This window comes from Equus asinus, unplaced genomic scaffold, assembly GCF_041296235.1.
Source record: "Equus asinus isolate D_3611 breed Donkey unplaced genomic scaffold, EquAss-T2T_v2 contig_585, whole genome shotgun sequence".
In the NCBI taxonomy this organism is placed as follows: Eukaryota; Metazoa; Chordata; class Mammalia; order Perissodactyla; family Equidae; genus Equus; species Equus asinus.
The window spans coordinates 389,623-402,992 of NW_027225277.1; the positions used below are offsets into that span (position 1 = coordinate 389,623).

Genomic DNA, 13,370 nt, shown 5'->3' on the forward strand with positions numbered 1-13,370 from the left:
GTGTCTCCTCCAGGACAGGGGAAGTCCATGAGGGGACAGAAACCAGAGGCAGCAGAGCTTCAGCTCCCCCTCACAGCTCCATCTCTTCGCTTCCCCAGGAGTGCCGATGCCTCGGGAACTTCTGTTCCCTCCACACAATCCTTTCTGCCCTGCAGAGCCCTGCCATTGCCCGTCTCCAAGACACCTGGGGACAAGTTTCCAGGTGGGTAGTGGGTGGTCTGCTCTCCAGCCAAGCACCATGAGGGTGAGGTGGCCCAGGCAGCCTGATTTGGGCCGGCATGTCCCCCAAAGTCAGCTGAGACCACCTGGGAGACAGCGAATGCCGGGCACAGGGACTGACCTGGGTGCTGGGTCTCTGAGTCTCTCAGCGCCCTTCGGCCAGCAGTTCCGTCCCAGGGATTCATTTCCTTCCAGACCAGATCCTGGCTTGAGCCCAGGTGGAGATTCTCAGGTGTTTCCTTTGCAGCAACAGAAGCCTCTATGCAGCTGAAACCAACACTGTTCCAAAGAGATCTGTTTGGGACATCTGGGAATGGAGGCCCCAAGGGACAAGAGGAGAGGCCCCTCCGCAGTCCCATGGGGACCTTAGAGCTCAGAGCACCCCAGAGAAATCCCTCATCCAGGTCCCAGGCAGTTTGGATCTGCTGGGTTCTCAAATAAATGGGACTTGCCTTCAAGCATCCCACAGTTTTTCTTGCTTTCTTTCTTTCTTTCTTTCTTTCCCCACCCCGCAGGGAGAGTTCTCGAACCTGGAAGAAGTGGGTCAGGAGAGAGAAACGCGTGAGCAGGGAGCTGCTGGTGCAGGTAACCTGGAGGCTGGAGATCTGGAAGGAGGCCAGAAGGAGAGGGGAGGGGGGCATCCCGAGGGGATCCTAGGAGGTGAGGCTATGGCAAGGCTCGGCCCAGGCTGGGGGTCAGAGAGCCCCGTGAGGGTGGGGCAGGCCGGGGCCACTCGGCCAGGTCCCCCAAGACACCCTGCCCTCCCCCTCCCTGTCTGTTCAGCTGGGGTCTGGACACACCCCTGGAGTCCAGAGGTCGGGGCCTTGGTCAGATTTGGAGCCAGGGCTGGGGTGAAGGCAGCGGGGACAGGGCCTGTAGCTGGCACGGGGAGCGGCCTCTCCCAGTGGGTCCTTGAGCCAGTCACTGCCCCTCTGGGGGCCTCCGTCTCCTCCTCTGGGAAGTGGAGGGAAATGATCAGCGGTGCAGGCCTCCCAGCGGGGTGCTACCATCCAAGGGAGGACAGGAACGGGAGGAGATTTGTGCCGGCTCCTCCTCGAGAGGTGAGGGGAGAGCAGTGATGACACGCAGATGACTCTGAGTCCTCAGGAGACTCCTGGAAGCAGGTGACGTTCTCCTCACACTTTTCAGCTGAGGAAAGAGGGCCAGGGAGGCCTGGGCAGGCCCAAGGTCACACAGGACTGAGTCCTGGAGCCAGGACTGGTCTAGAATCAGAGCACCCTGGAGGTGGGAGCAGCAGAGGCAGCAGGGGACTGGAGCCGATGGCCAGGGTCTGAGATCAGGGGCCTTGGGGGACATGCGGAGGGGAGTATGGGCGCACTGACCCTGTCCTCGGCCCCGACAGGAGGCGACCTCCGTGTTAAAGACTGCAGAGAGGGCCCGCCAGGGAGCCCAGGAGAGGCAGCGGCAGCAGGTGAGGGTGACTGTGGGGGAGGGGCCCAGGAGTCAGAGGAGAGGGGGCTCCCCCTCCCAGCTGGAGACCTCCCTCAGGAGAGGGGCCTTCCTCCTCAGGCGAATCTGCTGTGGCTGCCAAGCATGACGGGCCTGCAGTGGCAGTGAGCAGGAGGAGGCCTGGAAGGGCTGGCAGCAGGGCAGATTTGGGGTGGGGAAGGGCAGGGGCCACTGCCCCTGGGAGGGGCCAACAGCCAGCCCTGGGACTTGACTGATGGAGTTTGGTGTTCCTGGACGGAAGCGGGGGAGGGAATTGTGTGTGTTGGGGTGTCCCGACGATCCTAGGCTGCTCTGTGTGGGAGCGTGGGGTGGGCAGCAGGCTGGGCTGAGGGGTTTCAGGGGAAGGTTCATGGGGGCACCTGAGAGCGGGAGCTCATCACCATGCCCATCCCGATGGCGGCACAGGGTGTCGTCCCCTCCCTGGTGACGTTCTTCCGTTCCCTGGAGCTGCTGGACGCTACGATGGAGGATTATGTGGAGGTGAGTGAGCCTGGAGGTGGGTCCGGGGGCTCAGGCTCCTGAGGGTGGGGAGGAGAGAGTCCTGTCCTGAGCCCTGAGCTCTCTGCATTTGGCAAAGGTCCTCTCAGCAGGGCCTCCAGCCTCGTGTGGGAGTTAGGGTGTCAGGCCCATCTCCCCAGTGGGTGATGCAGGCTCTGCATAAGCCACCGTCCAGGTTCCCTGGGCTGCTGAGGCTCAGAGCTGCCTGACTGTGTGGCCGCAGGAGGTGGTGTCTGAGCTGGACTCAGCCTCTCCCTCTGGCCCTGCCAGTGAGGGAAGAGAAGTCGGGCCCCTCCCAGTCAGGAAGCACATCAGAGGCTGAGCTGTCCCTTCCTGCCTGAGGCCTCAGTCTCCCCACGTGTCATCAGAGAGGGTTGGGTCACAAGGTCTGTTGCCTCAGTTGCTCTGCGCCCCCTGCTCTGGAGCCCAGAGACTGGCCCAGGTCCAAGTCCGGGCTCTGGATGGGCCTGCCCACTGGCAGTAGTGCAACATTGCAAGAGGTGTGGACGGGGGCTAGTGCTGGCCCAAGGGGGCTGTTTCTGATGGACTGCGGCTGTCTGCTTTCCAGGGCAATGTGCTCAACTGTCGGAAATGGAATGAGGTAAGCGGCTGCGGCCTCCCGGTGGGGAGGGTGGGGGTTGGAAATCAGAGACCCCCCCGCAGTGGGCAGGACCCCCTCTGGCCCAATCCCCATTTGGATTGGGACATTTATTTGCACAGTTCGATATACAGAGCTAGGGATCCTATGGCATTGGCGGGTGGGGGAAGGGCTGGCATCAAAGACTCCTTCCTGGAGGAGGAGCTATTTTGGGCCAAGTGTGAGAGCAGGCAAGCCCTGACTGGAATCGCAGGGAGGGAGGGTTCCCAAGTGGGCAAAGGCCCCAGACTGGCCCCTTGCCCCCTTCCTCACCCCCTCCACGAGCCCTGCAGGGTCCCCCACTCAGGCCCTGTGGGCATCCTGTGCTTGCTCTGTCCTAGCAATTCAAACTGATGGACGAGATCGAGCTGCTCCAGGAGGCTGCAAATCTGTACACCGTGCAGCCCGACGAGCACTTTGGGGCCTGGTTCCAGGCCGTGGAGCCCCTGAGCAAGGAGGAGAGGTGAGTCGGGTCAGGAGTTGGGGGAGGGCAGGGCAGCCTCTCTCTGCTGACCAGCTCCAGAGCCCATGGCCGTTGCTCCATGGTCAGCCCCTGATCCGATTGCATGGCGACCCCTGGGGCCCTTCGACCCCAGCTGCTGGCAGGCTCCAGGATGCACATGTGATGTGTGGCTCCTGAGAGCTCCCAGCTCCGCTCTGTCCTGTAGCTACAGCCTGTCCTGCCAGCTGGAGCCCCGATACCACTGGGTCAGAAAGATTCGACTCTTCTTCAAAGGCAAGAAGAACCGCTCAGGCCAGAGTGAGTGTCCAGACCGGCAGTGGCTGAAACCATGGGCTCAGGAAACATTCAGGCTGAGCGTGGGCCTGGGGAGGCAGACAGCTGGCCCTGGGTTCCAGCTCCACTGCTGAGCAGTCCCGTCCTGGGCGATTGCACTCACGTTTCTGGGACTGGTTTCCTCCTCTGTGAAGTGGGTGATGCTAAATATCAGCCCCTGTGTCAGGGACAGATGGGGTGCTCTTGGCTGACTGAGCACTGAGCACAGGGCTGGAGCACAGAGCGCAGTGGGGGCCGGGATGGGGTGTGCACTGTGGTTCCAGGGCAGGTCGCTCAGGAAATGCCTCTCTTTCTCCAGACACCAGACCCCCAACCAAGGGCCCAGTGGTGGTGGTCGATGACCCTCCTGAGACCAGCTGAGCTACAGCGGGGACACAGCATTGACACTCAGGGTGCACAGGGCCACCTCCCCTGATTCTGATGAGGAGAACTTTGTGATCCGTTTCTTGGGGTCCCCTGTTGGCCACGAGAGAAGGCACCAACCCCTCTTCCCCCTCCCCCCTTTTGCCCAGCACCTATTTCCCTATTTGGCGGGGCCATATTTTGTTGTCAATGGTAAATGCTCCGTTTGAGTATTATATTAAATTGTTGCTTCTTTCTAATCCTGGGAGTGGAGGTGTGAGTCTTTCGCTCGCAGCACTCATGGAAACCAGATCCAGAAACTCACATTCCTCCTCGAATTTAGAAATCTCCCAGAGTGAGCGGCTCAGTTTATGTGGAGAAGGGAGAAGTGCCAGTCCCCTCCCTGGCTACTGAAGGACTTGCCCAAGTGCCCCTCCCGCCGAGGACAGGATCATTGCAGTGTGGTTCACCCTGTCCAGGAGCAGAGATGGCCCCTCCGACCTCTTGGGACTAAGTGGTTGGAGGCGTTTTCTCAGCCAGAGCCACAACCACTAAGCTGGGTGTGTCTGTCAAAGTAGCACGTGCCTGTCCCTAGCACACGTCCTGCCCAGGACAGTGGCTGCCTTTTGACACTCTGCCGGAAGAGGGAACATTTTCCCGGTTTCTCTTGCACACAGATTAGGACCTTGTTTTCTGATTCAGTCTCCGCAATGGCTTCAGCTCTAAGTGGGGAAAATACCGTCAAAAGCTCAAAACGTGCACATAGAGAGGATGAGGCCAGAGGAAGGTCCTGTGGACATGGACCATGGGCAGGCAGGACTCTTCCTTCTCGGGCCCACTAGGGGCTCCCTGTTCACCTCTGACCTAGACTGGATCCCCCTGGGCTTCTGGTCCCTGACTCCGAATACCATTTCCTGCTTGTTGCCTGTCCAAGGGGAAAGCTGTGGGATGCAGCTTTTAGGGCCTCAGCCAGGTCTCCCTCCATAAACCTAGTGCTCCCAACAATCTGTTCCAGAAAATATAACCAGAGACAACACTTTCCAACTCATCTTATGAGCCCAGCAGTACCCTAAAAGCAAAACTAGGGTTTAAAAGTAGGGAAAACTTGAGAACAGCAAGTCTCAGAAATGAGCAGTTACTGTCTTCTACAAATATTAGAAAACTGAAGCCAACAATGTAAAACAATCATACACCAGGACAAAGAGGAAATTTATTCAGGTATGCAAGGTTGTATCAGCATTCCAAAATCAAATCAATGTGATCCACCCTGTCACAGGCTAAAGGAGAAATTTATACATATCTGTCAGTTGATATGGGGGGGCAAGTCATCAAATAGTACATATTAGAAATGTCAGGTTCTTTTTCTATCAATTGCACCTCATTAAAGCTCTTACAAAAATGAACATAGATTAGAATTTACACTTTCACAAACTTTTAGAAAATGGAACAGAGACCTAAATGTAATGCAAAACAATACAACTTCTAAAAAGATTATGCAACAAACTCTAAGTGGACTCGAATCTGGAATTATGTTATTAAGATACAAACTGAAAATGTAATCTATGAAAAAAAACTGATGTTAGACTTTATTTATTATTTTGGTAAGGAAGGTTGACCCTGAGCTAACATCTGTGCCGATTTTCCTCTATTTGTCCTGTGGGATGCTGTCACGGCATGGCTTGACAAGCTGTGTGTAGGTCTACACCCAGGATCCGAACCTGTGAACCCCAGGCTGCCGAAGTGGAGTGCGTGAACTTCACCACTGTGCCAGCGGGCTGGCCCCAAGTTAGACTTTATTAAATTAAAAACTCCTGCTTTGTGGAAGGCAAAATCGATGAGTCAAAGGACAAATTACAGACTGGCAGACGATATTCGCAAAACAGATATATGATAAAGAAAATATGTCCAAGATATATGTAAAGAATTCTTAAAAGTCAACCACAACAGGGGGCTGGCCCTGTGGCTGAGTGGTTACGTCCGCGCGCTCTGCTGCAGGCATCCCAGTGTTTTGCTGGTTCGAATCCTGGGTGCAGACATGGCACTGCTCATCAAGCCACGCTGAGGCAGTGTCCCACGTGCCACAACTAGAAGAACCCACAATGAGAAATATGCAACTATGTGCTGGGGGGCTTTGGGGAGAAAAAGGAAAAAATAAAATCTTCAAAAAAAAAAAGTCAACCACAACAAAAAAATAAACAACCTTATTGAAAAATGGGCAAAAGACCTGAATATATCCCTCACCAAAGAAGACATACAGATGGCAAACGAGCCTGAGGACAGACAACCACCGCCACAGGTCATTCGGGAATTTCAAATAAAACCTCAATGAGACACTTCTACACACCTATTAGAACTGATAAATGCAGGAAACTGACAATACCAACTGCACGTGAGGATGTGGGGCAAAGCAAACTCTCATTCATTGCGATCTGGAAAGCAAAATGGTACAGCCATAACAGAAGACAGTTTGGCAGTTTCTTACAAAGATGAGCATAGTCTTACCACACAATCCAGCAACTGCATTCTTAGGTATTTACCCAAGTAATTTGGAAATAGGTTTACAAAACACCTGTGGGCTAATATAGATAGTAGCTTTATTTATACTTTCTAAGCACTGGAAATGACCAAGATGTTCTTCAATAGGTGAGTGGAGAAAGAACCGGGGTACGGCTATAAAATGGATTATTATTATTTAGTGATAAAAGGAAACAAAGCATTAAGTCACAAAAAGACATGAATGAATTTTAACGCTTATTTCTAAGTGAAAGAAGCGATCTGAAGAGGCTATTGTAGAACACCAATTTTATGTCATTCTAGAAAAGGCAAATGTATAGAGACAATAAAATGTCAGTAGTAGCACGGTCTTCATGGAAGAGGAAGGAGAGTCGAATGGATAAAGCACAAGGGATTTTTTAGTGCAGTGAAACTCTTCTGCATAATACTGTAAATATGGAAAAAACCTTAGATAGTTATCAAAACTCTGAATTTTATAGCACAGAGAGTGAAACAATGTGTGCAAGCAAAAAGCCACGTATGTGTCCAAGAAAATTCCCAAAGTGAATGAAAACTGTGGAAAAAATCTAACTGTATTACAAATGTATGAAACAGTCTGAATGAAGGGAGTGGGTGAAAAGGTGCAGAAATATGTAATTTGGGAAGTGAGTCGAGTCTGTAAAACTGAAGATGAAAGAAACTGTGCAGACGCACTGTATTGTAGCTGATAAAGTTGTGACCCGGGGGGTATTGTTAACAATGCTGATACTTCTATCCATGTGGACTGAAAATGAGCAGATAAGTAAATGGACAGTGAACAGTGGGCACAAGGTTATTATTTGGAGTAGGAGTTTACAGATAAGCAAGGAGAAGAGGCTAGAATGATCCACGTGGTGATAGAGTTGGAGACATCAGTATGAACTTACTTTAGCTGAACATAGACACAGAAGGCTGTGTATAGATATATTTATAGGTGTTTGAATACACACAGGCTACTACACACAGATATATTTCCCTGCTATGTCCGCTGAAAGAACCTAATGCCCTGACAGCTGCAAACACACCTGGTACCCAGGTCTTAATTCTAATACCACAGTCCAACAAAAGGAAACAGGGTTCCTTGTAGAAATAACCAATTCTAGGATTCGAGAAGGAAATGTAAGAAAATGAGACTAAAGTGTCATTCAACATAAGAAAGTCATGAAATGCTACTCAAAAAAAGCCAAGAATGCTGGGGGGACACCAAAGGGACACATCGACTAACTGAAGGAGCTCTCAATCGCCAAAGCTGGAACAACCTGAGAAACAAAATAAATAAAGTTGTTGGATTATAATCCGGAGAATGTATGAATATCAATACTGTAACAATGTAAATAACTGAATAATAAGGAAATGAAAAGACACAAATCTCCTGTGCGGGAGAATACCAATGATTCACTCGGACATTCTGCTCTAAAGGAGGTCGAGGCTAACTCTCCGCTTCTTAGGCACGGGCTGCACAGACAAAAGTCCCTACAAAGGGCACAGTGTGGACAGAGGGGACAGAGTGACTGTGCAGGGGAGACATCTGACAAACGCTGCCTCAGCCAGGTGACCAACATTAACATCAATGGGGGGAAGTCACAGGGAGAGCATGGACCCTTGAAATGATGAGATGAAAATGGCAATTTACCTCTCTGATCTTCTTGTCCCAAATCCATAATCCCAATCTAATCATGAGAATAAAACAAATTCTGTTGGAGAACATTTTACGAAACACCTCACCATTACTCCCTAAAACTACCAAGTTCTTCAAGAACAAGGAAAGCCCAAGAACCTGTCACAGCCAGGGGAGGCTAGGCAGAAAGGACTAAATGTAGTGTAGGATAGCAGACAGGATGTGTTCATAAGAGCAGAAACTGCGAGCGGAGCTGAGGGAAACTCTCTGTACTATCACAGCAAGTTTTTGTAACTGTACAACTGTTCAAAAAATAAAGTGAATTAAAAATCAGAGTACTAGCGAAATGCAAAATACCTGGAAACCATGAGTTCTGAACATGTCTCCAGACTCCATTATGTGCCCTGCACAAGCACTGTCACTACAGTCACATTCTTCATGAAATAGGATAATGATACCAAATTCATAGTTTCTGGGAGATTTAAATAATGAATATAACATTTCTGGCATTGTTTCTAGTAAAAATTCACTACTTAATGGAAAAATTAATTGGAATTTTGGGATACATTATTTTTCACCCCTCAGAGACCCGCTCCTCTCCTTCCACTCCCAGGGTTCCCGTGCTGTTTCCGTCCCTCAGTCTCTCTCACACTTTGAAAGCAGCAACAGTCTGTTCCTCACATTGACCTGGGTGACTTTTCCACAGAGCAGACCTGATCATGGCTGTCCCCTCGCAGGAAACCTGCACTTACCGTCCACTAATTTCAGAATCAAACCACAATCCTGTGGCCAAAATATAAGGCTCTTTCTTAACCTGACTGTGTTCTCTCTGACCAGGCTCATTTCCCACCCTCTGCTATGCAGTATTGGTCAAATAGGAATAATCTGCATTACAATGTCGTATTGCAATTTTATACACACAACTTCCAGTCTAATTACCCCCTAAACGTCCTCCTCTCCCGGCTCATCCTGGAGTGCTCCCACCTCTCGATCACCTGGGAGAATTCCAACACCTTGTTCAAGGCTGAGCACAGTCACAAGCTTGTCTGTGAAGCTTTCACTAGACTCTCACTGAAGAGTCAACTTCTTTGGATAGACTTCACCAGAGTTCAATGTCACCTCTGGATATTACAGTTTTTTACATCTCCCATCATGTTTAGCCAATGAGTGCCTTGTGAGAATAAACAGTGTCTTAGTCATTACTTAATATCCAGAATAAGATTTAGTGCCTACCATACATCAATTGCTGGGAAAAAAAAGATTTTTTTAATGACTGCAAAAACAAACTATTGAAGGAGGATAAACAGACATTCCCAAAATGGGAGACAAAGAATAAACCATGAAAGACGGAAATACTATTGAGGAATGAAGACCCCGTGATGAAGCACAGACACTGGAAAAACAGAACAGAGAAAGAAGCTTGATTCCTGAGTTTCCTTCCAGAATCAGTCTGTACTGGCAGGACTTGGTGTTACTACATTCTCTCTAACTTATTTTCCCTAGTGATGCCCCCAAAGTAACTACCAACAAAAAGGCTCCCTCACACCATCACACGTCCCCTCAGCACTTGTGAAAATGCCGTGCTCACCTAGATGTCATCACAGAACAGCCTGAGAGCACCGATCCACCTTCCTCCGTGGACGAGTCATCGTGTTGGAAGTCACGCCTCTACGAAGGTCAAATGGCCCCTCCTGGGCCCTTTCTCACTTGCTGTCAGCCAGGTTCTACGCTTGACACAGCCCTGCATCATCTCATTGGCTTCACAACTGCTGCAGCGCTGAACACAACAGCAAGCCGTTACCCTGTAAATATCCGTGCAGATCGTTCACGCAGATGCTAGCGCTGAAGTGACAGGAGTGCTTCACATGGTGACCTGTTATTAAGTCCAAAAGTTTGGTCACGGTGCCGACCCAGAATCTGAGCGGCACCGTCAGGAGGCAGAGAACACCACCTGCGGCCCCTTCTGCAGAGAAAGCCTTTAAGCGACCTCCCGAGACACCTTCCCTTCTCCAGGGAGCAGAGGAACATCGCCTCGTCTACTCAGAAACTTAATGCCAATCACGACACGCCAGTTGCAACAGCATAAACAGCAGCAGGACCCAATGGTGACAGGAAATAACTCTGCTTCCCTCTGCAACTGCTTTATGATCATAGACCAAATCCTTCCCCAAACCATCCTGCTCAGCATGGCCTCAAAAGCAAGGGGCTGTCGCTCTGAACTCCTACAAAGAAATGCTGCCCTGTGTTTCCTCCGACGCTTGCAAATTTCAGCCTCTACAGGCGATCCCAGTAAAACAGAGAACAAGAACAAGAACTCAGGAGGCTCTTCCACTGTCCCCCAACCCACCGCCCTCCCACAGCCAAGCAGGGCATCCCGGTCGTTCCAGGACAGGGAGCTGTGGGGAGACGGGAGGCGTCCACACCAGGCGAGACACAACCAGGTGAGTCGCGGGGAGGCAGGTAGAGAAGCAGGCGGCCTCCCGCTCCCTCCGCCCGGACTCAGCCGGCTGTCCCTCCCTCGAGCCCCTGAGAGCGGGGAGCTCAGCAGGCTGCCTCTCTGAGCCTCAGACAGCCGCCAGGACGGCCCCGCCATCGCTGGGGAGCGGGGACGGAGGGGACGGAGGGGACGGAGGCCCCGAGGAGCCCTGTGCAGCCCGCGAGCCCCGCGCCCCGGCCCTCGAGGACAGCGCCCCGCAGGCCTCAGCGGACACGGCGGGCCAGGGCCGCGCCGCCGCCCGGAAGGCTGTCGGGGATCCGTGCCCGGGCTCAGGGCGCGTCTCCCCTCGGAGCGGCCCTCCCGCCCCGCTGCGGCCCTGCCCGCCGTCCTCCGAGGGCCTCCTCGTCTCCGCGGAGCCCCGTCAAAGCGCTCCCGCCCGAGCTCCCCGCGGAAGCGACGCACGGACCCCGGGGGCCTCGCGGGCCAGGGCGGCACAGACCGTCCTCCGCCGGCCGAGCGCCCGACGCGGCGCGCGTTGGACCGGCCGCTCCCGCCCAGGAGGGACGAGGCCTGGACGGGACAGCCCCGCGCGCACTGGGCTGAGGGGAACCGGATCGTCGCGGACGCCCGCGAGGCCCCAGCTTGCCGGCTCTCCGCGTCAGGCACGCCCCTCACGCCGGTCTGAACCTGCAGCCCCTTTCACCGGCTCCACACGGTGGCACCGCCACGCCTGACGCGGACGTCTGGGGCTTCCCCATTGGCTCAGGGGCGGGGGGCGGAGCGAGTGAGGAGGCGGGGCGAGCGGGGAGGCGCGGAGACAGAGGAGCCGGGGCTGCAGCCTGCAGCCTCACAGGGGAAGGCCAGAGAGCATAACTCTGAGTGACAGGCAGAGCGGGGAGGCGGGGCGAGGGGGGCGTGGCGAGCAGGGGGCGTGGCCACAGAGGAGGCGGGGCAGTCGAGCCGCCCTGGGAGGGGAGACAGCAGGAGCGCGAGGAGCAGTGTGAGCGGAGAGGCTGTGCCCCCTCGGGAGCAGAGCGTGTGAGGAGGCGTGGCCAACAGGACGACCCGTGGGGGCGGAGCCCAGGCTGGCCAACTGCCTGCTCACAAACTCCTGGAGCCGCGCCCCTCCCGCCCGCTGCCTGCTGGGAAATGGAGTCTTTTTTTACTGGAAACAGAGAAGCTGCGTGTCTCTGCCCCTTGGCCTTTGGGAAATGTGGTCCACAGTCGGACCTTCGGATCAGATGCCACAGCCCTCCATGCCAGAAAATCTCAAATGAACATGCTAGATCATTGATAACTCTATGTTTAATTTTTTCTAAGCAAAATTCACCTTGAGGTGGAAAGTGGCTCCACGAAGTTGAGTTTCGTCACCCAAAATAACTGCAGTATTTTCCGTATTCTGCCTGCAGGAACCAAAACACACTTGTTTGGGTAGGTTTCCCAGGTTTTCCCTGTAAATCGAGATGAGGCAGTAGGTACAGTCCCGGACAAAGACAGAAGAAAAGAGACAAATCCATTTCCGGCATCCACGACCTCTGACTCTGTCTTGACCCTAAAACAGAGGTTTTCAGCATATTGCTGCTTAGGAAGACAGAGGCTCGACACAGGAATGTGAACAGCAACAACCAGAGAAAGCTTTGTGTGCTCGCCCCTGAGGGCTTCCTCAGGGACCCCATGTGTTCTTAGATTTTTCCTAGGTAGGAGCCATCCTTCTTTGTCTCTTTGTATGCCCTGGGACTTTTGGCAGAAAACTTACCATTTGGAATATTATGACGTGACAACTAGGGAAATCATGTTCTCCCCCTCCCCAGCATTTCTGGGGGATGCTGACTGCAATCGATGGTGATAGTTTCTTTAGGGGATACTCTGATCCAACCCTGAAAGTTCTGTAGTGTTTGTCATGTGTGGCCACTGAACACTTGGATCTGTTAGCCTAAGGATCTTCTAGAGATCCTGAGTTCAGTGGGTCTTCGGATGTCCTCCTGGGGAAACAGGGCGAGGGAACACTGTATGTGACGGGGAGAGCGACTGTCTGCTTTGGTGTAGAGAAAGAGCGTGGCAGACTGCATCCAGTTCTCCTTTCATTCTGGCACACACAAGACTAGGTTTCCTAGCCCTCTTGGTTTTCGAATGGATGTGTGGCTACTTCTGCCCAAGGCATCACTTTTAGGCCAAAGGAGAAAGGAGGGTGTGTAAGGCCCCAGGTGCTCTTTGTGTCCTTCAGTGGCAATGGAAGAAGGCGTGAGTTTCAGATGGTGTAGCAACAAGGTCATGGGGTCTCCATCAGCCTTGCCCAACGAGACTTGGGAAGCAGGGTTCCCTTCACCCCGGCGACCAATGTTTGATGTAAATCTGAGGAGAAATACATCTTGAGTCATGGATTTCTTAATCATTGCATTTAATTTCTTACCAGAGCATTACCTAAGGTTGTCCTGAAGATTACGATGACCTACCCTCTCAGATTGTCTAAAAGGTGATTCTCCCAAAGCAGAATTTCGTGAATCTCATGTTGCTATGGTCAGAAGTCGTGTCTGCTGACGGCTGCTTGTCACATATCAGGGCCCTGCCAAGAGACTCTGAGTCTGATGGGGAGTATTGCATGTGGAAAGTGTATGGAAGTGTTCTGGAGAGATATCCCTATGGGAAGGTAGCAAAGCAGAGATGGTCGCAGGAGAAGCTGAAGCCCAAGCCTGCTGCCACTGGGTCTCAGCCAACCCTCAGGGATCTCTGGAGCTGGGACGGCCCTTTGGTGTTGTCCCAAATTGAGACAAGGGAACCAGGCTTCTTACTCTCTTATCTGCCAGACATGGGCCCCTGGCTG

At 52.8% G+C, this 13,370-nt stretch overlaps 1 protein-coding gene across 2 annotated transcripts; it reads left to right on the plus strand.

Annotated features, from left to right (window-relative positions):
* The first annotated feature begins 470 nt into the window (after positions 1-470).
* Positions 471-4,220, plus strand: LOC139044087 (ral guanine nucleotide dissociation stimulator-like). 2 transcript variants are annotated; one of them, XM_070503660.1, is made up of 7 exons: positions 471-804; positions 1,583-1,651; positions 2,095-2,169; positions 2,756-2,788; positions 3,166-3,287; positions 3,493-3,584; positions 3,919-4,220. In XM_070503660.1, exons 1-7 carry the CDS (start codon positions 661-663, stop codon positions 3,978-3,980), a joined length of 597 nt encoding a protein of 198 aa, XP_070359761.1. In that variant the 5' UTR covers positions 471-660; the 3' UTR covers positions 3,981-4,220. The 2 variants fall into 2 exon arrangements, with proteins under 2 accessions (XP_070359761.1, XP_070359762.1); XM_070503661.1 differs by lacking the exon at positions 471-804 and adding an exon at positions 1,177-1,343.
* Positions 4,221-13,370: the final 9,150 nt, after the last annotated feature.